General features: G+C 38.2%; 2 protein-coding genes and 1 pseudogene across 5 annotated transcripts in view; 1 reads left to right on the top strand and 2 right to left on the bottom strand.

The window, feature by feature from the left end:
* PHLPP2 (PH domain and leucine rich repeat protein phosphatase 2) overlaps window positions 1-18,616 on the bottom strand; it is a 75,673-nt gene extending 57,057 nt beyond the window's left edge. Inside the window, exons 1-3 of one of the 2 annotated variants that reach the window (XM_037815780.1) lie at window positions 18,493-18,616; window positions 12,061-12,350; window positions 5,436-5,572 (exon numbers count right to left, since the gene is read on the bottom strand). In XM_037815780.1, coding sequence (XP_037671708.1) covers window positions 5,436-5,572; window positions 12,061-12,350; window positions 18,493-18,591 — 526 coding nt within the window. In that variant the 5' untranslated portion in view covers window positions 18,592-18,616. The remainder of the gene's footprint in view (window positions 1-5,435; window positions 5,573-12,060; window positions 12,351-18,492) is intronic. The other variant, XM_037815781.1, reaches the window with a different exon arrangement.
* Window positions 1,532-2,716, top strand: LOC119518562 (annotated as a pseudogene).
* Window positions 18,617-22,035: 3,419 nt separating the features above from the next.
* Window positions 22,036-27,109, bottom strand: part of AP1G1 (adaptor related protein complex 1 subunit gamma 1) — a 134,173-nt gene continuing 129,099 nt past the window's right edge. For all 3 annotated transcript variants that reach the window (XM_037815484.1, XM_037815483.1, XM_037815485.1), the window contains one exon: window positions 22,036-26,236. In XM_037815484.1, coding sequence (XP_037671412.1) covers window positions 26,135-26,236 — 102 coding nt within the window. In that variant the 3' untranslated portion in view covers window positions 22,036-26,134. The remainder of the gene's footprint in view (window positions 26,237-27,109) is intronic.

Raw genomic sequence — 27,109 nt, 5'->3', positions numbered from 1 at the left:
CTAAGAGTCAATAATGGAGGGGGGTGGTTAGAGGTATGGGAAGATTTGAGTTTTCTTTTTTTGTCTTAATTCTTTTCTGGAGTAATGAAAATGTTCTGAAAATTGAAAAAAAAATTAATTGTGGTGAAGCATGCACAGCTGTATGATGGTACCATGGGCAACTGTGCACTTTTGATCTTTGGATGATTGTATGGTGTGTGAACAATCTCAATTAAATTAAATTAAAAACAAAAATAAGAACCTGGTCTTTCCTGGAGTACCTAACAGTTCCAAATCAGCACAGCAGTACTGTACTAAGTATTAATATTTGAAATGTATGTATTCTAGAAGCCAATAATTTCATGAAGAAACCAAGATGCACAAAGAGGCAATTTTACTACAATACTGTTTGTAATAGTCAAAAACTGGAAATAATGTCAATGTCCATCACTAGGGAAATAGTTACAGAAACCATAATACATGCAAATTACTAGGCAATTTTTAAAATCCTTATAGAATGCAGTTCTATAAATGTTGATAAGGAAAGATCCCCAAGACGTATTGGTAAGTGAAAAAAGTATAAAGGTCAATACCAAATGATACCTTTTATGTAAAAACAAAACCTGAAGATCTGCAAGTTATTTGGGAAAAGGGTTGGTGTGGATGGAAGGGCCCAAACTTTTGGAACAAGGATGCATACTATAACTTATGTCTTCTTCAGCAACCAAAGATTTTTAAAAATATCTTGGACTCAAAGACTATAGTAAACTTGTGGTATACATTTGTTAATAAAGTATAACTTCAAATTAAAAATATATTAATAATAATGACCTAACTGACATGGCAATAAAAAAAAATTCCATTCACAGTAGCAACTAAAAGTCTTTGTCTGGTATGTCCCTGGTCTGGAATGTCTCGCTGATGGTTTCTAATGCTTTAATCTTCTCCTCTGCCTGGGCCAGGGCCATTGCTACCTGTCTTCTTGTATGTTTTATAACCTTGCATTGAAACCTGGACATTTTAATATTTTAATGCATAATTGTGAGAATTCAGACTCTGAGGCATCTGTTCCTTAAGCCTGTATCCAGCTAGTTTTATGACAGAGCTTTCCTTGAATACCAGGAGCCAACAAAAAAAAAAAAAAGGAGAAGAACCGAAGGCACAGACAGGAGGTGGAGGGTTGGTGGCTGCAGGGGCCCGTGGGTGTCCCTGTGTCATTGGGCGGCCAGTACAGACTCCTTTCCGTATCCTTCTCCCGTTTCTGGGCAGCACACAGGGGCTCACCGGGGGTGGTGATGCGTCTGCAGGTGTGGGTGGTGAGGCTCAGGCTCGGGGCTGTGAGGTGAGGACGCCCAGGGGCGAGAGGCAGCACTGCGTGGTGTGAAGACATAGGACGCGGAACCCACAGCCGGCAGATGCCCTGCGGAACCCACAGCCGGCAGATGCCCTTTGGACCCCGTGGCCGCATGCAAGGGGAAGAGAACATAGAAATTATTCTGTAAGCTATTTTAAGAGAGTGACTAAATGTACCTGGATCAGGCTGTCTGTGCATATGAAGTGGTCGGGAGAATCCAAGAACATGGTGGTAAATTGGCAGGAGAACTGTTAGCAAGTTGTCTAATGACCATCAGCAGAATCAATCAATATTACAGCACGCAGGAAAGGACACCCTGAAGACTGGCAAAAGAGCACTTGAGAGCAGGTCAAGCAGATGTAACAGTAATTTGGGATTTGAAGGGCAGAGCTGATATGTACCATCTTCTGGAATGCCTGCTAAGGAACTGTGTGAAAATGATTACCTTGCAACCAGTTTGGTTCTTGATCCTTATTGAGGTTTTCAAACACACAAAATGAAAAATAGTGCCTTTCCTTACAGGAGTGCAAGGCATTTTTCAAAATCAGACAACTTTCCTCACAACAACCCTTTGAGATTTTGGCCTATTAGAGGAAGACAAGAAGAACTAAAGAAAGTAACTGGAAGTTTTTAAAAGATGAACACTTAAGAGAAAGCCTTCAAATGTTTGACTTCAGAAGAATGTGCGCAACACTGTTTTCTTAACAAGAACAAAATAGAAGAGAAATTATTTAAGAAACATGCATTTACTTGTGAATGTTTGCAACCGATAGATTTGAAATGCTGCCTTGTAATAGATATTTAGAACAAAATGGAGCCAAAATAGTTGCAACAATAACGTACACAAAATGACAAAACAGAATTACTGATGGGTTGTATTACCCAACTTTCAGAAAATGAGGAGAACACGCTACTTAGTCATGGAGAAAACAACTTCACGTATGTAATCCCACAAGGAAATAATGTATCCCACAAGGAAAAACTGCTCAAGTCTGGCTTGTTCTGCTGCACTTATAAATCATGACTGCAGACCCAACTGTAAGTTTGAGTCAACTGGTCAAGATACAGCATGTATGAAGGCTCTGAGAGATACTCATCCTAGAGAAGAAATTTCTTGCTATTACGGAGATGGAGTCTTTGGAGAAAATAATGAGTTCTGAGTGTTACACTTGTCAAAGATGGGGAACTGGTGCTTTTAAATCCAGAGTGGGACTGCCTGCACCTGCTCCTCCTATCAATAGCAAATATAGACTCAGAGAAACTGATAAACATTTCAACAGGCTTAAAAAGTTAGGTGACAACAACAAAAATTCAGATAGTCATTCTGTCAGCTCTAACACTGATGCAGGTAACACTCAGGAAAAAAACAATGCAAGTAAGTAAGGGAAGGGAGATTTGACAAGCAGATCTTTTGAAAGTATTTTCGCACCACTTGCTTTCTAAAGCATGCTTCAACAGTTATGAACTTTTAAATATTGAAAAAAAGCTGGTACTCATGAGCTTCAGAATCACTGAAAGGCTCTAGAAATGATCTGAGTACAAAGGCACAGTCTGTGTCCCACCTCCAACTCAGTACCATATTCTAGATGAACTGTATGGGTTCTTTAAATACTTGGTAACTGGATCCTGAATTCTTCACCACGTGTTCCAAGATCATCATATGTTTGAAATATTTCAAGGCATCAGTGACTCTGTTAACGATGTCATCAGGCCCTCCAAGAAGACAAAGGATGGGACAGAATCATAGAGGCACTATACTATACATGGTCTAGCACCTAGCCAGTCTGTTATGGAGAGGAGATGGACTTGGGGGAGTTCACAGCTTCTGGCCTTGAGGCTTTCTCCTTTTTTTCACTGCTTACTTGCCCTTTTCAAAACGAACTGACTCAACTCACCAAATCACCAGTTACCAGACTCAGAGTTGTGGTAGAGAAGCATTTTGAATGTCACTGTATTATGGTGCATTGTATTGGCCACTATAGAAAGTAGCAAGAGAGAGATGAAAAGAAGAAAGAAGCAAGCGTTGAGATGCCAGTTGTGTGTGTGGGCAAAAAACCTAATGGAAACTGGAAAAAGACAGAATGAAGAAGAAAGAAAGAAAAGAAAGCCTAAACAGGCAAAAGAAAACACATCATGTTTGTGGAGCTTTGAAGTACTGGAACCATTCTAATTGCTACTGCTTTTCATTTGGGTGATACCGCTTTTCTCTAGTCAACTTGTCTCTTACAGAAATGAATAAAGTTAGAAAGTTTTAATTCGGTGATCCCCAAAGTATGCCTACTTTGGCACTGGAAGTGTCTAGATGAGACTTCTTATGACTTGGCACTTAGAAGCCCTCCATGATAAATGATTATTTAAGGCTATTCTCTCTATCTTCAGATGTTTTCAGCCCAACACTGGGTGCTCCCCTGCCCTACAAAAAATTCTGACGCAAAGGGAAGGTGCCTCCCATATGGTAAATGCCACTGACATGAATTCCTGAGAATCTACCTGCTGCTGGAAGTCAGAGGCCAGGCATAACCTTTGTAACATAAAAACAATCCTGTTTTCCTATTGCAGTTATCAAGATAATGTCCAACATGAACAAAAGAGCACAGTCAGCCAATCATTCACTGTTGACTACTGGTTCTGATAATAAATGCAGTGTGATGGGGGCGTGGGGGGAGGAAAAAAGTAAACTCCTTTCCCAGTCTTTGCAGACTGACCTGAGCATACTGTTCTCCTTCAGAGATTATCCATACAATGAGTTTGAAGAATAGCTCCAGGCAAAGCACAGAGGCCACCCTGATCCTTTGTGCACATGTGTCTTGTCTTGAGCATGTACCTGTGGTACTAGGAATTACCTCATTTATGCAAATATGAATGTCCCCTCTTCCCTAGGAACAGCTTCCTCAGGGTCTCTGGCACTGCAATGAATGTGCTACAGCCAGTGATACCTTGCCCCAGGCAGCCATGACTTAACTGCTCTCCCACAGTGTTTGGTAGGAGGGCTATGTGAGCTATCTTCTACATATAGGGCAAGTTCTGGGACTGCAAGTCCCTCAGGCCACCACCAGACAGACTGGGCAGACAAGCATGCTCCTAGCGCCTGCACGGACGATATTATCTTTTGCATCTGCTCCATAAGTTTGAGATTATTTCAAAATAAAAAGTTAAAGAAAAAAAGTAAAAGGCTCTGTCACTCACTAGTTGTATGAACCTGAACAAATTAATTAAACTCTGTCTGCCTCAGTTTTCTCACCTGTAAAGTAGGCATAATAGTTCCTATCTCAAGGTAGTGGCGAAGAGTAAATTAGGTAGTTCATACATATAAAAGTAGCATACAATATATGTTATATATCACCATAAGGAAATAACTGAAATTGTGGAACTGTAACCCATATTCTTTGAAATTACCTACATAACTACTTGTTAAATCGTACTTTGAAAGTTATCACTGTTCTGTATATATGCTAAATTTCACAGTAAAAAATGTATTAAAAAAAGTAGAACAAAATAAGCACTCAATAAATGTTACTTAGCAGTAGTATTAGTAGAATGTGTATAATTGGGAAGTAATCTTTAGAAAGGGTATCTGCAAAGTAATATTAGAAAGGGAAATTGATTTTAACAAGTCTGTCTTTATTATTAAAGGGATTGGGTGAAAAAAGAATCTAAGGGGGAAAAAATACACCAAAAGAGGCAGTTAAAAATTCTAGATTTAAAGACTTAGTTTCACCAACATAAAAATTTGACAGATGTACTCATTAAATGTTAAATTATGTATGATAATAACCACCTACTTTCCAAAGTTATTAGCTATCCAACTAACCCCAACAATCCAGAAGTTCCTGGGGTTTTACCAGGAGCTTGTTAATATAACTGATATAACAGTCTGATCAAGAGTCTGGCAAAGGTACAAAGTAATTCTAAGCTAGCAAAACAAAAAAGCAAAAAGGAAAGATGCTTTTGATTAATACTTCTAACTCCATGAGCTCCTGGTTTTTGTTTTGTAACTAGATTAGTTAACTGGCCTAAAACTAGCTTCTGATAAAATACTTTTAAAGAACTGAGCAGAAAGAGGCAAACTTAAAATATTCACAAAGCTACGGTAAATTCTTACCACCATAAAATCGAATCATACAGCCGAGGTCAGGATTTGCTGCCTCCTCCTGTATGCGCCCAGGATCATCAAATCCCAGCTTGGATAAGTAATCATAAACGATCTGAAGAGGGCGCTCAGTAGGTTCCAGTCTTCTGCTTACACAATTAAAAAAAAAAAATTAATAAAGTAATAAAAATTATCGTTTAATTTTAAAAATCTTTTAATATATTCCTTATTCCCCCATCTTCCATTGGGCCATTCTCATGTACATGCCCAATATGCCCCCCTTTTTTTTACATCAAACATTCCTCCTTTTCCCCCATCCTCTCCCTCTCCCTATAACCTCCAATCTGCTTTCTACGACTGAGAATTTGATATTTCTACTCATCTGGACTATTGTGCATTTCAAGGCCTTTTGAACACATAGACTTCCAATACTTGCTTTTTGGTTTTGTTTCAGATACTCTACTTTTTCGGAAAATGGAAAGTGGATAAACGGATGGCTGGCTAGATAGAATGATACAGCAAATATGCAAAATGTTAAAATTGGTGGATCTGGGATCTGTGGGAATAGGTGTATGCTGGAGTTCTCAGTTTGGGATTTATATTATTTTTGTAACTGTTCTATAAGTTAGAAAGCATTGCAAAATTAAAAGTTAAAAAAAAAAGAAAAATAAAAACATCAGTTTCAATTAATTCCTAGTCAAATAAAACAAAAATTCACAAGGTCTATGACAACATTAGGCATTCTCTCAGTACCATGGAAGAATTCTTCTAAAAAGGGTTGAAGAGGGACTTCTGATAAACTGCATCCTGGAGAGGTAAAGTAAGGATGTAATGTGAAGAATAACTTGAAGACAAGGAGACTAAGAGAGTAATTAAAGGGCTTTCTTCAAATGTCAAGGAGGATTAAACTTGCTCTGTATTGTTCCAAAGGATGGGACCGGGAGCAATAGGGAGAAGTTGTAAACGTAATTGGGACTGAGTATGAGAACACTAATAACAGAGATGCCCAATAATGAAACAGAGAGCCTCTCAAAAGTGCTCACAGAGAGCTCAAGAGCCATCTACACAGATATTTTAGAAGGCACTCCTATAAGAATCAGGTTGATCTCTAGGGTCTTTTAGAATTCAAGATTCTACGAGGTATCTAAGACATCTTCCTAATATAATACAAATTCCACCTGAATGTGGCTATTATATTGGGATACAGAGTTCAATGAATTTAAATATCTTAATTCCATATAATGACCACATATTTAGGACCAAGAAATAATTACATTTTAAGGCTAAATCACACTAGCTCAATTTTTCTATTTCTCTCTAGAAAACCATGAGAAATGGAAACTTAATCCATCTTGACATTTTGATCAAATGGTCAAATCTAAAGGTTCTGTAGATTTCAAAAATCTCTTTATATATTTCCTTCCAAAGAAGGTACTTCGGCTGGAAGGAGAAGGAAAAAAAAAAAAAATCAAGAAAAACTTACCATCTATTCTCATTAATTTAGCATAACTGAGTAGCAATATTTCAAGAACAGCAGCAACAAGTAAAATGAGGGACTAATTCCATTTATTCATTAAACTCCTCTGCTTAAGAGTAGAGGGGGAGGGAAATGCTATAATTTGCTTACAGCTCAATTTTGTGTTTCAAAGTTCCAAAAGTTTAACAGGCTATTAATTAGCTATTTGTTAAATCTCTTGCAAATCAAAAGGAAATTATATACTGCAAAGCAGGTAGGAGAGAGCAGTGTTAACAATAACATGTTCCATTCACTGTTTAAACTACTTCTACTACTATCTCCTTTAAGGAGACAGTAAAACTACAATAGTTTTGATGTGGTATTTAATCCATGAAAATCTTAATAAATATACGTATAGTAATTTCTCTCCAAACCAGCCAACCAATACAGTAATGCTATCAATTGCAGTTTATAGCTCTTAGCCAAGAGTAGTATGTTTCTACATTATAGGTATTCTAAACAGTGCCCATAGTTAACATATATACATTCCAAATATCCAAGTGGGAGGCAAAAACACTATTAAAATCCAACAAAGGGAACAGCAATACACTGTATCAAAAATCCTAACAGAAGCCAGTAGCATTCTCGTCATCAAATTCAGAATAAAAACTCAATCCCTGGTCATCTATAAAGGTAAAATCTGCATATGTTAAAATCAATAATGCAAATAATAATACAAACAGCAATAATGATACTTCAATGAATGTTTATGCCATAATGTTTTACATATTACAAAGCTACCCGTATTCTGCAAATAAGCAAAACGAGTATCAGAGAAATTAGATAACAGACTCACAGTCAACAATTAGTACATAACGACATCAGGGTTTGAACCTATGTTGGTTTGATTACAAAGCCCAGCTGCTTTTGGGTAGACCACATTATTTTATATAGTTAAAATAACTATAAATAATAAAACATATTACCTTATACCAAGAAACATAAGTTATGTTTTAAAATAACCATACTCCATTAAGTCTAATTACACTATTACTTTAAAGATACACTATTTTTTATGTACTGTAAGTTAAAAAACACTGCCAATTAAACTATGACCTGCCATCAACTGTAAGACAAACCCTGACTCTGAAGCAGTAAAATTGAAAAAAAATTATTTTAAGAAATAAAAGAAAATAATTTTTATTTCATATATAGTGCATTCTTTTAAATTTTTAAAATACTACAGAAATATGAAGCATAAAACAATCTCTTTTTCCCCTACTCAATGATAATCATCAGTTCAGTGTGCATCCTGAAACAGGATTTTTCTTTCCTTTTTTCGTAACATCAAAATATGATAAATGAAATTTTAGTAGCTTGCCAGAGGTCACCCAGGAAGTCAGTGACAGCAAAGGAATTAGAACTCAGGATTCCAAATCCCAGGGGTGTTGTTATTTTCTGTTATACACATTCTATTACTTCTCAGCTTATCTTAAAAGACAGCCTATCACTCAGAAATCTCAAGTCATTTTGACGATTAAGAATGAAAGTAAATATATGGCCATGAGCCAAAGGGCAATCTATTTTATTCCATATGATCATGTTACAGCTTTCCAGACAGAAGGCCATGATTACACTAAATTTCACTAGTCATTTATCACTTAAACAGTTCAATAAAAAAGACCAAATAATACAATGGAAAGAGCAGTCGACAGGAGTCAAGACACTTGAGTCCCAACCACAGCTCTCCCACCAGCCAGCTCTGGGACCGTGCTTTAAGAGCAGAACGCTCTGGGCCTGTTTCACATCCACAAAACAAAGAAAATGGTGTCAGTGATTCTCAAATAAATCTTAGGAAAGTTACTGGCTTTGGGGGCAAGACAATTCTTTGTTGTACAGGACTGTCCCACACACACTGAGGACATTAAGCCTCTCTGCCCATTGCTCCTCAAATGCCAGTAAATCTCCCTAACTAAAATAACCCTGCCCCCACCCCATCCCCGTATTACCAAATGGAAAGGGCGGACAGGGGTGTTAGGTTGGGCAGACTTAGTTTCACTAAGTCTCTCTTAAGATTTCTGCAAATGCTAAAATTCTATAAATGCGTAATCCTTCAATTATACTCAAGTGACAAGTCCATGACTGGAAAAAAAGGAAGCAAAGAAGGAAATACAGGATGATTAACACAACACATAGGGTAATTTTAGTCCTAGTAATTCCATTTTCAGGACCTAGCCTAGGGAAGTAATCAGCAATGGAAGGATTTATGGGCAAAGGTTCAATCATCACAACACTATTTCTAAGAGGTGAATGATGTGAAAAAAAACCCAAAAAGATAACGTTTATTGAGCATTTATTAAGTACATATACACTCACTTAGAAAAAGATCTGGAAAAAAACATGTTACCATGGGGAGGCACTGAAGGTTATGGATTGGGGATCTGGTGTCTGAAGGCCAGGGTTCAAATTCCAGTTCTCTCATTCACAGGCTGAATGATCTCAGGTGAGATGCTCCACCTCTTTAAGCCTCACTGTCCCTATCTATACAATGGGGACTTCTCTTACAGGATCATTGTGAGGATTGAATGAGGTAATCTACATAAATAAATCATAAGCATTGAATATTATTATTTCTTTTTCTTTTTTGTTTTTCCAAATTTTCTACAATGAACATACATTATACTTCAGCAAAAAAAAGGTCATTAAAAAAGATAATGCCTTGGATTGTCAACTATCTCATAAAGGGTTATTCCAAAGAAAGTACTTATTCCTTTCTGCATTCTAGCAATTAAAAGTTGAGTAAGAGATCTAAAAAAGAACTTTAAGTAAGCATGATTAAATACTGAAACTGAGTAAGGGAAGCTGTGTGAGTTCCTCTCCTCAAGGGCCTTTACTCAGAACGAAGTCCACAGTATCTTGAATGATTTAGGCATTCTCACTGTCTGGCGGCTACTGATCTTGAGCAAGTCACTGGACCTCTCCACGCCTAAATGTTCCTCATATGACAAAGACATGATACTACCTCCCTCTGGGTTTTGGTGAGGGCTAAATGAGAAAATGTGTTTAAAGCACTAAGCATACTGACTAACCCAAGAAAGCAACTAATGTTAGCTAAAATCTAAAATCATTGTCGTCATCCTTCTTGAGTTCCTACTCCAGCAATAAAAATGCATTGATTCTTTCAAGCCACAGTTCAAGGGTTTTCATTATTTTCTAATGAATTATATTTTGAAAGAGCGATTTCATTATAAATTATGAAGGTCACATAGCTGAAAAGAGACAACTCCTCATTTTAATTGCAGCTTATGACTCACAAAAGTAAATACACTATATTATATTTGGCTTCTAAACTACCTACCTAACAAGTAATAGCAGGCCACTTCAAGTGGGATTTCTCCACATTTCTAACATCTTGGCATACCTATACATTAGTATACAAATGAATAAGTCAAATGTTTAAATAAATGAACTCATCAACCACTATCAGCTATAATACAGGTTAAGGCTTCCCAACTGAAAAAACTGGATCGGAATCAGTGTTGTCTAAGGATCGCCCAGTCTGATCCTTTTGTTTTACAAATAGTTTAGGAAATGTAGTTGTTTGAGCACATTAACGGGTGAACAAGGAAAACATTCAAATGCTAATCTCCTTTTTCTGGGATTAGTCCAAATCCTAAAAGGAATACATAGTAAACTTCAGTTTAGACATTTAAAATAACATCCATTTTTAGCTCAGCTGAAGTGTTACTATTATTACCACTTCTTCAGGTGTGAGTGGGAGCTTCCTTCCTCACTTTCAACAGTATTGAATCCACAGTTTTTAATTCTGTCTCAAGAGGAACATTTATTTATTACATAGAAGGGAGACGAAAAAAAAGATTACCAGGCATTTAAAGAACTCCTATTTGACGTTTAGTTCAAAGAACTAACAGTAATTTAAAAAAACAAAAAACACAACCCTGAATGAAAAATCAAAGAGTTCACTTGCACACTATAAGACTACTATGAGAATACTTTTCTCTTCACATTATATAACAAATTTTAAAGGAAACACAAATGGCTCTTCAACATGAAAATATGCTCAATTGCACTCATTAAGAGAAATGCAGATTGAAATAAAATTCCTATTTATTTGTCCTTGGAATGCTGACTCTTATTATTCCTCAATTTAAAAATTGCCAGCCTTCATTCCTATTTACAAACAGGTATGTGGCTCATGCATTAGTATGTGTCTATAATATACATAAATTTTCACTAATGTGTTGGAGAAAGTAAGGAGGAAACAGGTATACTTTTCTATTATTGATAGAAGTGCAACCTCTAAGAAGAATTTGACAATTATCTGTAATTAATTTTTAAATATTCACTTAACATTTAATTTTTACATAATTCATTTTTATTCAAAATTTAAATCAAAATTATAAATGCATAGGTCTATTGACCCGGCAATTCCACTTCTCGGGGTTTATCCTACAGACCCCCATATACAAGAAACATCATAAGTACAAGGATATTAATTGCAGCATTCTTTGTGGGAGAAAGAAACTGGTAACAACCTAAATGTCCATTATTAAGAGACTGGCTAAAATTATAGTGGATTCATAATGGAATAGTATGAAGTTATTTAAAAGAATGAAAACTATACAAATATTAATGTGGAAAGAGATCTAAGAGATATTAAATCAACAATATGCTGCATATAGTACCATTACTTTTAAAATTTATATATAGAGATACATCATACTCACGCATGAGCATACACATGCTTATAAATTCATAGACCATCTCTAGGATGCATAAGAAACTAGTGGTAATAAACATTGCCTTTACGAAACTAGTAGAAATAATTATTGCCTTTAGGAAAAGGTCTGGGTAGTTGGGAAGACTTCAATTTCTTTCTTACATGTATTACTTTTTTCAAAAAAAATAATTTTTAAAATGTTATGCTACATTTAGATATCTGATCTACAGTATAATCCAAATGAAATAACCATCCAAATTTCCTTCACCAACAGTTTTTAAATTCAGGACAAATTCCAAAGACAAATCATTTTTCAAGACCAATGACTCCATCATCAACATTAGTTCTGGTACAATTAAAATCCTAAAATCCACTTCTAAGCAGGAAACATTTATTACTTATATTCCAATAGAATAAAAATGGTAAACCTCAGAACTTACCTGACCAGGTCTCCATGAAGCTGTAAATAAAGGCTTTCCTTTCCCTCACCAGCACATATTTCAGATGCTGGGGTCTCTACCGTGCAAAGGACAAGACGTAAGTCTGAGGAGGAGGAGGAGGAGGAGGAGGAGGAGGAGGTGGTAGTGGTTGTAGTGGCAGTGGTCGCTTCTGCTCCATAAAGGTAAACATAGCCTCTCTTCACATCTTCTCTCAGCCAGTCTCTTTCTCGAGAACCAAACCTACTTCTCCTATTCAAGCAACTTCTGCTCCCACTGTGTTTCATGTTTCGCTAAAAAATATCCAGAGAAAGAATTCATTAGCTAGAACACCTAACTGAATTAGACGTATTGAGTCTTCATCTCCCCCCTCCTACACTCTTCTCAGGTGCCACTCCCTTATAGAACTTTCCAATGTCTCTCATCCCCATTCTTAATCTGGATAACTTCATTTTTTTTACTGCTGGGTATTCATATCTCCATCCATCATGCTCTCTGACCCTTTCTTAAGTTTTCAGAAAAGCGTCAAGAATAGCACCTACTATCCAGCTACCACTAATTTTAATATTTTGACATTTTGCTTCAGATTATTATTCTAAAGAACACACGTACATTATTCCATATCCAGCTGAAGCCAGCAGGTATCCCACCACAACCACATTCCTCTCTCCCTTTCCCCCAGAAACAAACACCATACCATATTTGGTATTTCTCATCCCATGCTTTTTTAATGTTTGCCATACACACACACATATACACACAAGTTATATACAGTATTATTTAACAGAATTTAAAACTCTAAATCTTATGCTTATGCTTCACCCTACAATTTTTTTTAACTTAGTTCAACATTGGTATACAGATGTATCTATATTAACACATCCAGCTCATTCATTTGAACTATTGAATAATATCCCATATTATGAATATATCAGCAATTTATCCATTTTCCTGCTGTTGGCATTTGGTTTGTTTCCAATTTTCCACTATTGGAAACAGTGCTACAATGAACGAATCTCAACGCAAATCTGTAAGATTCTCCAGCATCCTGACCCCCTGCCCCCAAAGTAAGCAAGTACCATCTCAACACAATATTGCACATTCTTTCTACTCCCGTCATGTTAAAAAAAATTACTGTTGCATTTGATAACCATAGGTATGTGAAATTCATATATTGTGAAACCACATTATCTCAAAGCAAAAACAACTGCTACAGCCAATATAACAAGTTTTTAAAGTTCAACGTTCACCTCTGATCATTTTTAGGATCAGGCCATTTTTGTTCACTTTATAAAACAGACATCCCCAGTAACAATTACAGTGACATACATCTCCCGTTTCATTCCCCACTGCTCTTCACACTGTGTCATATCCAACTACTTGAAACTCCCCAAACACCACAAACTGTTCTAAAACTCTGTGACTATCTAGAAACATCATTCTCCACTACATCCATCTGACTAGTATGGAGTTATTCTTCAAACGCTACTTGAGTATTTATAAATTTCCTTATGGAGCACTCTATGTCTCCCCCCATCCCCATTCTTCTGTCTTTTCTAGAAAGAATTAATGACTCCACTCTCTCCTTAGTAGAATTTCTTCACCTTGAACATACTTCTATTATTACATGTGCTACAATGTGTTTTAATTATTCATTTGATATGTCTTCTTCTCTTCTCCACTGAGAGACTATTATAGTTTCTTAACACCTAGGGAGACAGATGTATCCAAGATTCAGCTGTCATCACAGAAATTTATTCCCAACCTGTACTTTAGCCCAACTATCTCCGGCAAAAGTTGATCATACTTAGAAAATATCTCCATTTTTGTAGAGAAACCTACAGTCTTTTCTTTGTATCAGCCACAAAGTGAAAAGGAATAATATAAATTCTTTCATTATTATTCCTAAACAGAAATACCTAAAAATAAGGCAAATATTATTTGAAGATATTTGTAGTACCTAAAATTCAACTTCCAAAGACAGCAAAGAAAGGGAAGCAAAAGTTAGAAGACAACCCCATCTGAGAAAAAGGAAAAACAGAGCTTTCTTGTTTAAATTTAGAACAAAATAAGTAAATCGATCATTTTGCATGATTTGGGCATAGCTATACAAAACCATGAGGATTACTACCGATTCTAAATTTAGATAAGTAGGATAAACCCTTGCTACAAGTGGGAACTGGGAGATTCTCAAAGTTGAATTAACCAAGGGCTTTGGAATGTTTATTTTTCAAACACCGGAACCATCCTATGTGTACCACTAAATACTTTTAACCGCTGGTTAATTTTAAATATTCCTGATTTTTTTAATCTTTGGGTAAGATCAACTGGTCCCTCTAAAAACAGTATTCTATATGGTACAGTAACATTTATGCAAAGAAACTACTATGCATTCTGCACTCAGTAGAGAGAAATTTTGCTCACTGATGTTAAAAGAGAGCAAGCAGATACACCCACCAAATAGTTTCTTTAAAAGCTTTTAGGCTTAAATAATGGCCCACTGGCCTTTTCGGTCTTAAAAAAGTCAAGGGCGAACCCAGGAAGTTTTATGTTAGTTCATCCATGATTTTTCTTCTGTGAGGATTTTTAACAGTCATTTTTTAAAAATGTGTATGCATTATATTTCCTTTAAGACTGTAAATTCCTTAAGGAATGTTACATTTTGAAACATATGTGTTGTTGGTCATCATTTACCTCAAAGAATATATCTCTTGTCTATATGATATAGTCCATCCTAGGAAGATACCCTGCTGAGTTAGAATTTTAATATCAATCTTTTAAGCCAGTTCAATGGGCATTTAAAAGGCCTTGATACTAATAAAAGAAAAGCCTTCCAGCAACTGTCTAGAGGATCTGTTTAGCTATTGTAGCCACTGGTGAGTTACTTAGTGTTTCCTTCTCAAGAATGTCCTGCTCCATTGCCCAAAGCTTCAGGCAACTGCTGGAGAGGTCTTCTTAGCAGCCAGTACTAGTGCTGCCGATTACACTGTCCTCTGAGCTATTCCAGGTTTTAGAATCACCATTCCACTAGAATTGCTAGATCAAGAACGCTTTACTCATTTTCTCCCTTACTTCTGTATAAGAACTAGAACTGTTCTCCTGACAAACTTATCTAAAAGAGAACACAACTATAATCAACTCTCACATCAAGGAAGTGTATAAAGAGCACACTTATGATTAAAGATATTTCTAGAAACCAGTCTTTAGAGTAAGTCATGAATTAAGAACCCACTACTTCAATTTTATGCTTTAAAGTCTCCAAAAACAAAGATAATATATGAGGGCTCTGAATAGTTCAAAGGTGATAAACATATCAAATACCACATACAGTTACACAGTTAACTGTAAGGTGTGCAGAGTAAGGAAAAAAAAACAAACAAACCTCTCCATCTTCAGTGAGTTCTAGAACATGAAATACCCTAAGGGAGGAGATACATTCCTGCATTCAAAACTTTCTAAAGTAAGATGGGCTCATATGGTGGTTTGAACCTTTATGTACCCCGGAAAAACATGCTCTTAAATTTCATCCATTTCTGTGGGTGTGGACCCAGTGTTAGGACCTTTTGACGAGGCTACTTCAGTTAAGGTGTGTCCCACCTCAATTAGAATGGATCTTAATCCTCTTACAGGAGTCCTTTATAAGAGAATGAAATTCTGACAAAGAGAGAAAGCCACAGATGGAGCAGCCAGAAGCTGAAATTAACTGAACCAGGAAAAGAAGGGAGAGACCAGGAGAAACCCCACATGCCTTGTCATGTGACAGAGGAATCAAGGATCACTGGCAGTAAGGATCACAGGTTTTTGGGAAGAAAGCATCACCTTGATGATGCCCTGATTTGCACATTTTTTGGTCCTCAAAACTGTAAGCTAATAAATCCCACTGTGTAAGCCAACCAATTTTATGCCACCTGCTTTAAGCAGCCTAGGAAACTAAAACAGCTCATCTCTGAGAATATACATACATGGTAAAGAACATTTTGGAAGGGAAAGAATACTTTAGTTCATTAAAATCTTTCTGATATTGATTTTTAAAACCATGTACATATATTATTTTGATAAAATTTTTAAACTATTATTGAAAAAATCTCATGGTCTTCACTGACTAGATTCGTTGTAACTTCATGTTTTCTGGAGCCTAAATAAAACAAATGAAAATATACCATAATCCCAAACTACAGGAAATATTTGAAGTAGTTTCAAACTTATGCTTCAAAGGTACTTCTAATATTTTTAAGAGTATTAAATATATCATATTTATATTCCAGCTACAAATGTAAAGGGGTATATATATTCTAAATAGATTCATTTGTTGAATGAACCTAGGGGCAAGTTTTGAATCAAATTTTCCAATAACCCACACAGATGGACCTAGAGCTAGTCTGCCAGGGTTATATTGTCTTAGTGATACTAGCCATTTAATGAAAATCTATATTATTTAACAATAATTAAGTTCACAGTTTCTTCTTATGTGTAAAAAAGTACAAAGTTTTTTTTTTTTCAAAAGGTCTTCAGAGAAGAAAACGAAGGAGATTATGACTTTCTTCCCAAATCAGGAACTTTTATATGTACATGTTCTTTTCTAGCTTCCCTTGGCACAAAATTCAATGGCTCAGCTAATTAAGGGAATTTTTTTTTAATGTAAGACACAGAGCCCTAATCTCCATAGCTGATCCCATTTATTTGCAAGGATTATTTAAAGTGTTTACTATATGCAATAAAGCAAGTGCTGCAAAGGTCTTTAGAGACTGTCAGCTTCCCACTACACCTGCTCAATACTGCAATTAAGATCAATTTCTGGCATCCTTCTGATGATTCCCAGGTTGGAATCTGGGAACCAGAGGTAGATTGTCTTCAATAAAAGTCTTAAATTTCTCAATTACTTCCCTCTCACAATTCAATCACTCACCACCACCATCCCCCCAAAAAAAGTTATTAAAAAAAAAAAAAAAAAAAAAAAGCCAAGGTTGTTTACCTTCTAGGCCAGAGGGCAAAGCCTATCTCTCAGACCTGCCATTTCCTGATAAGCCAAACCAGTTGAACTTTTTTTTTTTTAAATTGAATTCATTCTCAATTTACATTTTTACCTTATAGTTTGAATATCCAAAAGCTGTTGGACAATTATATTTGCAACTTACGATTAAATAAATTACAATAGTTATGTACGACGTCTATGCAGAAGTCAAAGTATGAGAAGTTATTTATTTAAGTCACTGCATTAAGATTGGGAGGTAGTGGCAGAATTTGTTTTTATATTTTACAGTTACAGTTTGTTCTTTCAATTCACTGGATTCTTCCAATCTTTTTGTTGTTATCCCATTTTGTCCTTGATTACAATTTTCTCTCTTCCTTTTCCCTGGCTACATTCTTCTAGAACTCGAGAACGAATTCCATTCCACTTCCAGAAGGACACTCAGTTTACATATTTGACCTACAGAAAATTTTGTATTTCGAAGGCTAATAGAAAACTCCACCCAGAGAGCCTCCCACAACTCCTCCCTTTAACCATCTTCACCGTCCCCTCCCCACTCTACATTCCATATGCTTTCAAACTTCTCGTCGTCACCTTCAAGGCTCCACAACACCCTAGCCCGCAACTGTTTTCTTTTCTTCCCATTCCCCTAATTCCTGCCAAAGCCCCGCTTGCTGCCTGTTGCATAACTGCTCCCCCATTACAGTCTCGCAGGACTGTTAGTCCGGCTCCCGCAAGCAGGAATGCCCCTTTTTGATCACCCCCTCCTTTCTTCTGCAACATGCTCAGCCATTCCCGGTGATTAAGCTCTTCCGGGGATTTTCTCTCTAGGCGGAGCAGGTCATCCCTCCTCGCCAGCGTCTCCCGAGCGGGGAGCCGCGGGTTGGGGGGGGGGGGGCACTTCGATTGTAAGCCCGGAGGGCAGAGTCTGCCGGCCCCTCCCGGCACAGCCCCGGGCACCCCGCAGCGCCCGGCCAATCACCGCCGCCATCCTCCCGCTGGGGTGATGTCTTCAGGTGTCCGGGGAGAAAGCCCTGCGTACTTCCAGCCCCGCTGTCCTCCAGGAGCCCGCCGGCCCTCGGAGCACCCGAATGGGCCCCGAGCGCGGTCCGGGTGCGCAAGGCGGGACCCAGGGTCCCGGAGGAGCCGGGTGGGCGGCGGCGAACAGGCGGACGCCGGACAGAGGCGTGGGCCTGCGAGGCGGCTGGCGCGCGGCCAGGGATGGGCAGCGGTGGGGGCGGAGGCGGCCAGGCCTCGGCGGGGGTGCGGCGCGAAGGCCTCCGAGGGGACCACGGCGCTCCCAGCTCGGCTGCGCGGGGGACGCGGGGGACGGCCGGGACGCGAGGCTGACTGACTGAGGCGGGGCAGGGGTCATCGCAGCCTCGGCCACAGCGCGGGGCGGAGGCGGCCTCTCCCGTCCCTCGCTTGCTCCCTCCCCAGCCTGCCTGCCCTCCTGCCCGCCTCACCTTCAGTACCCGGATCCCTGCCGTTCGGCGGCTCGCTGGCGCTTCGGGCGGCTCCGGGGGCTCCAGCGGGCCCGAGGGCCCGGGCTCCACCTCCCCCATCGGCGGCGGAGGCTGCACAGGGCTCGCCGGCCGGCGCGACGGCGCGCGAGAGCAGCCGGCGGCCCCGCCCCCAGGCCGCGGGCCCCGCCCCAGGCCCCGCCCCTCCCGCAGCCCCGCCGGACCTGCGCTGCTGCGGGCTCGGCGTGGCCTTCGCGTGGCTCTGGCGCCGTGAAGGCGCATCCCCGCCGGCTGGCGGCCAAGGGCCGGCCGGGTGGAGCCTGGCGACTCCGCAGGGATGGGCCTCCACTGCGGGCCGCGCTCGGTTTGGAGGACTGAGGTGCTGGGAGAGTTATTTACTGCTGTCCACGCCACCCAAGTACCGGCAGGAGGACTAGCGCTACCCTCCGTTGAGGACGGCTCTCATAACTTACCTCTCAAAGAACCCTCTTTCTGTTTGAAAACTGGCCTGTCACCCTCCGTTGCATAGCCCTTGAATGAACTATTTATTGACAACACTTACCTTACCAAGGCCCTTTCTCTTTCTTACTAGAGATGATTACGACCTTCAGTAAATGCAACCCAACCTCAGAAACAAAATGTCAGTTCACTTCCCAGCCGTATTTAGCGAAATTATCAGAATTCTGTTCTCTGCTTCAAGCAATAATACGTCTATGAACCACTGATTATTGGCAAAGTTAATAAAGAAAGTCTTTAAAAGTTAATTTTTCATTTTCTTTTAGCTCCTGCAGTGATCAGTTTTGTAGTCAGTGGGCCCAATTTGGAGTCAGTCTGATTTGAAATCTCAGCTCTAACTTATTAGACCTATTCCCTTGTGCAAATTGATTTAAACTTTTGGTTCTTAAACTCTGAAACAGAAGTGAATATTGGCTGAATAGCTACTCTTGAAAATTTATTGAGTATCACATACAAAGAGCATAACATGTAGGGGATCATAGCAGCCATTCTAATTCTGAATTTCCCAAGACTTCTGGCTTTTAGGGCTTCTCTTACAAAGATGTTGATGAGTCTGAAAGTAATTTGTAAGGATATTTAACGACAGAAAACTAATAATCTCTGGAGTTTCGAATAACTGGTAAAGATGGTATCATTTATTATCCATTGCTTCAGTTTGCCTAGTCCAGCCCAGTTACCTGTTTAAAAAAATGGAAATTGCAGGCTTAGCACAAGAAAAATTGAGGGCTAACTATGCAGTCTGTTTTCCTCTCTTGTGGAACTGTATCTATTTGAAGATTTTTAAATTCCAAGACAAAATTTGGCTCTTGCAAAAACTCTTAACTCTGTACAAATTACTTTTGTAAAAGAAAAAGGATGGTCACTACTTTTTCTCATTACCATGAGTTACTTTGAATATACCAAAGCTCCAATCTCCAGTAATCTTCTTTTGCTTGGTCTCATTTTAATGAATTAAGTCATCTTTTGAGTCTGGTAAAAGGTGGAAAAGCTCTTAGGTTGTACACCCTGCTTGGTTTTCCTTCTACCTTTATGTTCCTTTCAAGAAAGCTACTCAAAACTAGTCAGATTCCCATTTCAGTGCTGCTAGTCTTCTTTCCAGCAAGAAATCAATTATATTAGGGTCAGCCCCCAATATGGAGAAAGAAGTGGAATTTAACGAGGGTGGGCAGGCAGGTAGTGAGGAATAAAAAATGTGGCTCAGAATAAGTGATTCCAAAAGCTTGTTTCTTGAGGTATTACACATTACCCTCTCCAGATTTCATGAGCAGATCTCTAATACTTGATCACTTGAAAAAGAAGGATCTTGTCCCAGGACCAGGGTTTGAGTTCATGCTGGGGAATAATTGGCAAATGGCTTTTTGTTTTTAATTAATGGGATAGTCAGCTAAAGCATCAATTCATAATAAAAGTATTGCTAAAAGTTTATGGATTTACTACTCCATACTGGAAACACTACGAAGACAGCACCTCTTTTAAAAGGGGGGAAAAAGAAGCCACCAGCCAAGATTTCAGGGAATGATGCCAATCCCTTTAAACATCCCCATGATTTAAGATCTGATTTTTTCCAATTCAGTAGTGACAACCAGTTGAGTTTTCTTTTCAAATTATGTACTGTCATTAACATTTTATACTGTTTCAAAGGTCACATATTCATGCTCTCTCCCAGTTCAAAGCAATTGCATTATGTATGCCAAGAGTTATGTAACTACAATTTCCAGAAATGGTAAACAGCTGAGACTAACCCTAAAAATAAATTCCTCTGGGATTTTTTGTGCAAAAATCCATCTGCCCTCACTGCAGGTTCATCATTATAAAAATCAGTTTGGATTAAGCCAAGAGACAGAGCAGTCATTAGAAGCCCTCCCTACTCTGTATCCTTCCCATAACAGCTATGCATAATCTGCAGTCCCCTCAACCCCAATTCACATACAGACTTTATCATAGGAGCTTTTCCTGATCCTCACTGCTAAAAAGGAACAAAGTCTAGAGAAGGAAATTTTGTGTCTATCAGATTTTGGTAAAGGAGCCATAAGATACTACATTCACCTATTTACATCTAGTTCCCAATCCTCTGATTCTAACAAAGTCATCTTTAGGACTGAATACCTTCTTATACTACCATAGATTGGACAGATTTAGATTTAAATCTGGATTTAGATATTCCTTACTTCAGTTCCAAATAAGCAGGCAGTATTCACCTGCCTTCAAGATTTGAAGAAACTTTTTATCTGAATATTTTTATATTTTCAAATATGGTGACAATTGAACTGGTAAAGTAAATAGCATGGAAAACCCTTAAAAGTGATAAAAAATGAATTTGGTTCTTTGCGATTAAAGTTCAAATCTTAATATGTCATTGTGTTAAGTAATTTTCTAGACTCCAACTTTTCCATTGTAGTTTCTGTATTTTCATCTAATTACATATAAAGTGTCAACTAAATTTAATATGAACAAAGATGAATTTTAACTAAGCTGTATATAAAGATTATAGAAATATAGCTTATCAAACAGTGCCAAAGGGCAATTCTGTGTAAAGTAGATAACTGCCTAGGCCTACACCTTCCTCTTCTCAATCAAGGGACTGTCAGGGATCATCCGAGTAGTAGAACTAACCTGAAGCTTCCAACCACTCATTTCTATGGAAAAGTTCATATAACATTAGACAAGGATATTGACTCATTTTGGCTGATGAGGACTTCCTTTTACCAAGAACATCTACCTGAACATATCACAAAGTGAAGCTTATAACTGAAACCCTATGACCACTCCTAAAACACATTTCACTTTTTTCCCCATGTTTGAGAATTTACGTATGTGAAGAAGCATATAAGCAATCATATTATAGTGAAAATTAAGACTTTTCCACTGTCTATAATGCCTACTAGTTTTTAAGTTGTTCAAATTTCTCTTGGTGAGAATTCTGATTGTGAAAGGAACATTTATCAGGTAAGTTTAGCTCAAAACTGAAATAAAAATTCATCCAAGTCTTCAAATCTACTAGTAAGAAGCAAGAAAGCAAATTTTAAATCATTGAGTATTGACTTTTTATTATTAGTCACTGTTCATAATTTGTTTCAACCAAAAGACAATACACACAGCAGAATACTAATGCATCCCATGTAAATGTTTACATCCATTTTATTCCTCACTCACCTCTAAGACTTATCATTAAATTTTTTTACATCTCAAAAATATGTCTGCAATAATTAGAACTTCATTAGCCATCCCACTTGGAAACAGCCTTTTAATATTTTTACAGTAAAGAAGATGTGATGGGGTTTAATGAAAATGTAACTTACAACATTATGAAAGAAAAGGGACTTTACAGGAACATAGTGAGAGTTCACAAAGGAAAGAGTTCAGAGGCTCTTTACCATGAGGCCCCCAAATAGGAAACAAAAACAAAACACACAAAGAACAACAGCAGGTTCTTTAAAATGGGGAGAAGAAGGAAAAAAAAAAAAAAAAAAAAATTCAATGCTCCATCCTGAAACCAGAATCAGCCTCATGGAAGTTCATGAAGCAACTGTTCAAGATGCTTCAGCATTTTCTTCTGTTTAAGTGTCCCAGGTTCTGGAACTCTGTAGATGGGACCCACTCACTGCTATTGCTTGGGAAAAAAAGAGCTATTCACATCCAGTTTTAAGAGCAGCCCCACCCTCCCAAGCCAAAGCTGGTCAAAAGTGTATTAAACTTCAGTTCTTTCTGAGCAACTCTCTTCAGTAATTCTCCCTATTCCCAAACTCATTAAGTACACAGACATGTACAACTTCTCTCCAAAGTTCTCGAATGTCCATTTTTTGCTCTCTAGCTCTCTCTCAGTTTAGGACACTGAGGTTAAAATACATTCACTAAGAAAAAACATAAACATTCAAACTTTCTTTCCCCTAGCTCTCATGGCCAAAATATTTTCCAATGCAGAAGATGACACTGAACCTCAAAAACAGTAGTCCCTAACTTCCAACCTCTTCTAGGACATAAATATGGAAAGCACATTATACAGTGGATAGAAATACTCAAACCACTAGTGCTCAACCGTTTTAAAAGTCTATTTTCATGTATTAATGGGACAAACAAAGGGTAGGAACCACACTTTTAACCTAGCAAGAGGAAAGAACCCCTTCCCAATGTTACAGTAAGAATGTTTCTTTAAATGAGAAAGACCTTAAAATTAACAGATGATCACTATACACAGCATAAAACATTCCATGACTGTCCAAACCGCCTCAAGGTAACAGCACCTGAGCACTGTGGGAAAAGCTTCTCAGGGAAAGCATCCTTCCTACAGTTTTTTGAGATTATTTAGATGAATTCTCCCTTAGGATTGCTTGTGGAAAGGGGAGAGGGCAATGTAGGATACAAACTACTCTGGAAGAGGAATACAATGAGGTAAAAGTGCATAGGAAATTGTTGAAGTGTGTGTGTAGGCTCACTGCTTATCACCCTGGCTTATTAAAGCAGCCATGGAAATCACTCTCCTCACAATGGCTCTAAAGTTGTAACGTCATGCAAATTTGCTCCCCCTTGAATGGTTATGCTAGGGAATTACAGAAATGTGCAAGTGTTCACAATATTTGAGAGATTTCTCCTTTTAGCTGCAAGGCCAAGTGAGAGGAGAACTAACTCTGATCGTGGAAACTTAAGGCACGCTGAAGCTTTCAAAGATCCAGTCATTTGAAATGGTTTTCACAACCATCAGTATCCTAGGCAGTTACTCGGCTGCTAATACTTCAGTACGGCTGCTCAGGTTCAGTCTCCGAAATCACTTCCTGTTTTAAGCAGCACCCTTTGTGTTAAGGCCATGATATTTTATTCCTTCTAGACAAGGTAAGGATGATCATATAACACTACCTCAGGACTATGATCAACCAAGGAGAGAGAGGCTTTGTCAGTCACACAGACCCTTTCTAGTTCCATTTGCTAGCACTATCTTTTAGCATGGTCTTCAGCAGATTTCTTTATAGCTTCAACTCAGTTTAACAAAAAACAAAAACAGAAAACCTGAGCTGGTTAACTACAATTGTGAGAGAGAAAAATAAAGCCTCTACCACAAAGAGGAATGTAAGACAAAAATTCTATTCAAGAAATCCACCAATAGCATGTTAATCCCATCATGTTTCACAGCATTAAGTAACCATCCAATGAAGTCGGTCTGAAAAGAAACCTTTGAAGGCTATTTTTCATTTCACAGGCAGAGCAGTTGTCTAAAATATGCACTACTCCTCACTTACTTTACTGAAAACTATGCACCAGGATAATATCCTCTTACTGATTCAGTCAACCATTTATCCACAGGAGTTAAGTTTTAGCAGGTCTTGCTCTTGTATACTAGTAAAACCACAAAGTTTTCCCTTTGGAGCCTTTGGATCAACTCCAGTTTGTCAAATGTTAGGAATAGTCTAGCATCTGATACAGAGCTAGATTTGACAAGACACTGAAGACCTTAAGTAAAGGCTTGGTGGAATGGAGAAAAAAAAATGAGTATTTGTACCCGGGTTTAAGACTGAAGCCAAAGTGGTCATTATACTGTACTAAATACAGTAACGGTTGCAAACATTTTAAGAGAAGGTGGCCTCATTTTTTCTTTCTTCTTTATTATATAAGACATTGTGCCTGTATACTTGAATATACATAGTATATTCAACACGTGCCACAGCAGTCACCTTTACCTCATTCCAGCAACTCAATTTTAAGATTTAATAACACAAGGTTCCTTTCTAAAAAACACTCAGAGTTTCCACTCTCCAGGCCTCAAGTCTTTGATGCAGATATTCATGAGCTTGGTCTCTCTCAAGGGACCAATTTCTTAAGACTAAGAATATTCTTTTCCTATGGTGTCCATAAGACTTGCTCTGACACAGGAGGCAAGGAAGCCACAAGGCTTCATTCCAACACCATAAAGTACAATATAGGAAAGATTTCTTTAACCGTGTGGTCTTTATTTCAGTGCCAGTGTTACAGATACAACACAAATGTTCCAGTTAGAAGAAGGAATTCAAACGGAATGCCAAGGTCCAAGCCAGGCTCAGGAAATAAAAAGGGAGGTTGGAGTATTGGAGAAATGACTCCAATATACTCTAGGATGAGTCTGATACTCACTCTTCCTATGGGCAAAGTTTCTTTTGTTAAGGAGTTTGATCTTTAAAATTGGCGAACTCTTCTTTCCACCCATTTACCGCAGTTCAACAGGCAAGTTATGGTCTTAGGAGAAACTTTAAAATTTGTGGTGGGAATAGGGGCAGTAATAATTATCAATATATCTTTTAGAAGCTGTCCACTTTGCACTTAAAGGGAATCAATTCTGAAAATCATGGAGAGTAGTCATGACTACAGCTAAAGAATGATGAGAAAGGGGAGCTGGAAGAGCCTTGGAAGTTTCTATTACAAATAGAGCACCATATCCTTCATGCCAAATCTCAACAATTTAGCTCTTTTTAACTGCATCTGTCCAGTGTTTACAAATAACCTCTCAAGGTCTGACCAGTTCTTGCTAACATACATACGTAAATGTGTGTGTCTGTGTGTATACAGCAATGCACAAAAAAGGCTACCAGGAGCCTAATGCCTCTTTCAAACACTGGGGGAACCAGTAGAAAAAGGCAGGGCTCCCTAATGTCCATTGTTACATTTCCATTCTGAATGCCAGATGTAAAAAGTGTCTGAAGATGGTAACCCAGCTTGTGAGGAATAAATACCCCACCTCGCCCACTCCACAGAGAAACAACAGGATAAAGAAGGGGCAACTCTTTGCTGCAGAGACAGAGTGAGTGCTTTCTTGCCATGAATTCCAGTCCTCTCCTCCAGACCAGCTGCTTATTTCCTCAGGGGCCCAGGGAATGTTGATTCTGGCTGTAAATGTGGAAGGGGTAGGGAAGTGCGGAAAAAGGAGAAGAGGAGGAAGAGTGCGAAGTAGCCTCCAGAAGCAGCCAGCCTCAACAGTGGAGGAGAGGAGATTAGTCTTTAACAATGCTTCAAGGTCAGCAATAATTTTAGGAAAATCCTCCTCAACAGTTCTCTTCGGCTCCTCATGCCCATGGTACAGTTGGTGGGGGGACTTGCCAGTGATCACAACCTCCTTCCCAGAGTTCCTTTGATTGAGTGGGATAAGAATGAGAATGATGCCAAACCCTCATTGCCAGGATTGAGGGGGAAAGTTGTTCACCTCTGCTAGATCTTGCATTGCTGAGCCTTTGTGATTATATGTGAGCTTGATCCGCATTCGTAGCTGTTGCTATAAGAAGAGAATCACAAATTATACCTTGAAATAAAATATTTAGAATCTGTCCAGCCTAACAATTAAGTAATTAAGTATTAATCTTAGGGATCAATACTTTTATAAAAAGCAAAGCAAAGCTGTCTCTTAAAAATCACATATAGACAAAACAAAACACCTAGCACTCTAGCTATGAATGATCATGCTGTCAAGTAGAGGAAGTGCCTTTCCCGAACACCTCAGAATACATCATGGGCTTTAATATTACAATTTTACTAAAAGCACAGAACCATGTAAGAGCATAATAACATTTACTGGATGCTTTTTGAAAGGACTCAACCCTTTTATCCAAGTTTCTAGAAAACTGAGATAAACACGTCCTCATCTTATGCTCTACATTTAGATGTACTGTTGCAGTTAACAGCAAGAGTTATAAGAGAACTCAATTATATGTACTCTATGTGGCAGATTTCAAATATTAATGCACTAAGACAATTTTTACTCTATGTATCAGATTGTCTAATACAATTGTCTTATACAGTAACCAGCAGCAGAGAAAAGGCAAATTGTTAGAAGAGGAAGAAATCATACTAGTATTTATGGGTACTACCAGAAATCTTTCCATGTGAAGAAATTATCTGAAGTATTTTCAAAAACTGTTTGAAAATCAGTAAACTGCTTGTTATTTACAGGAGCCAATTTATGTCTTTCAGAAGATAAACTAAAAACATAGCTTAATTTTACTTCAGTTTCTAAAGCTATTTTTTATTTGGCTACTTCATAAAAATGCCTTCATTTTTGCTATGTCTGCTTAATAGTTAAACTAGTATGTATGGGTATTTGCCTAAGTGCTCTTACTCCAGATTTCAACTTGTTTAAAGATTTAAACGT

The sequence above is a fragment of the Choloepus didactylus genome, chromosome 22 (genome assembly GCF_015220235.1).
Source record: "Choloepus didactylus isolate mChoDid1 chromosome 22, mChoDid1.pri, whole genome shotgun sequence".
NCBI classification, from domain to species: Eukaryota; Metazoa; Chordata; class Mammalia; order Pilosa; family Megalonychidae; genus Choloepus; species Choloepus didactylus.
This window is presented reverse-complemented; position numbering and strand designations above follow the sequence as displayed.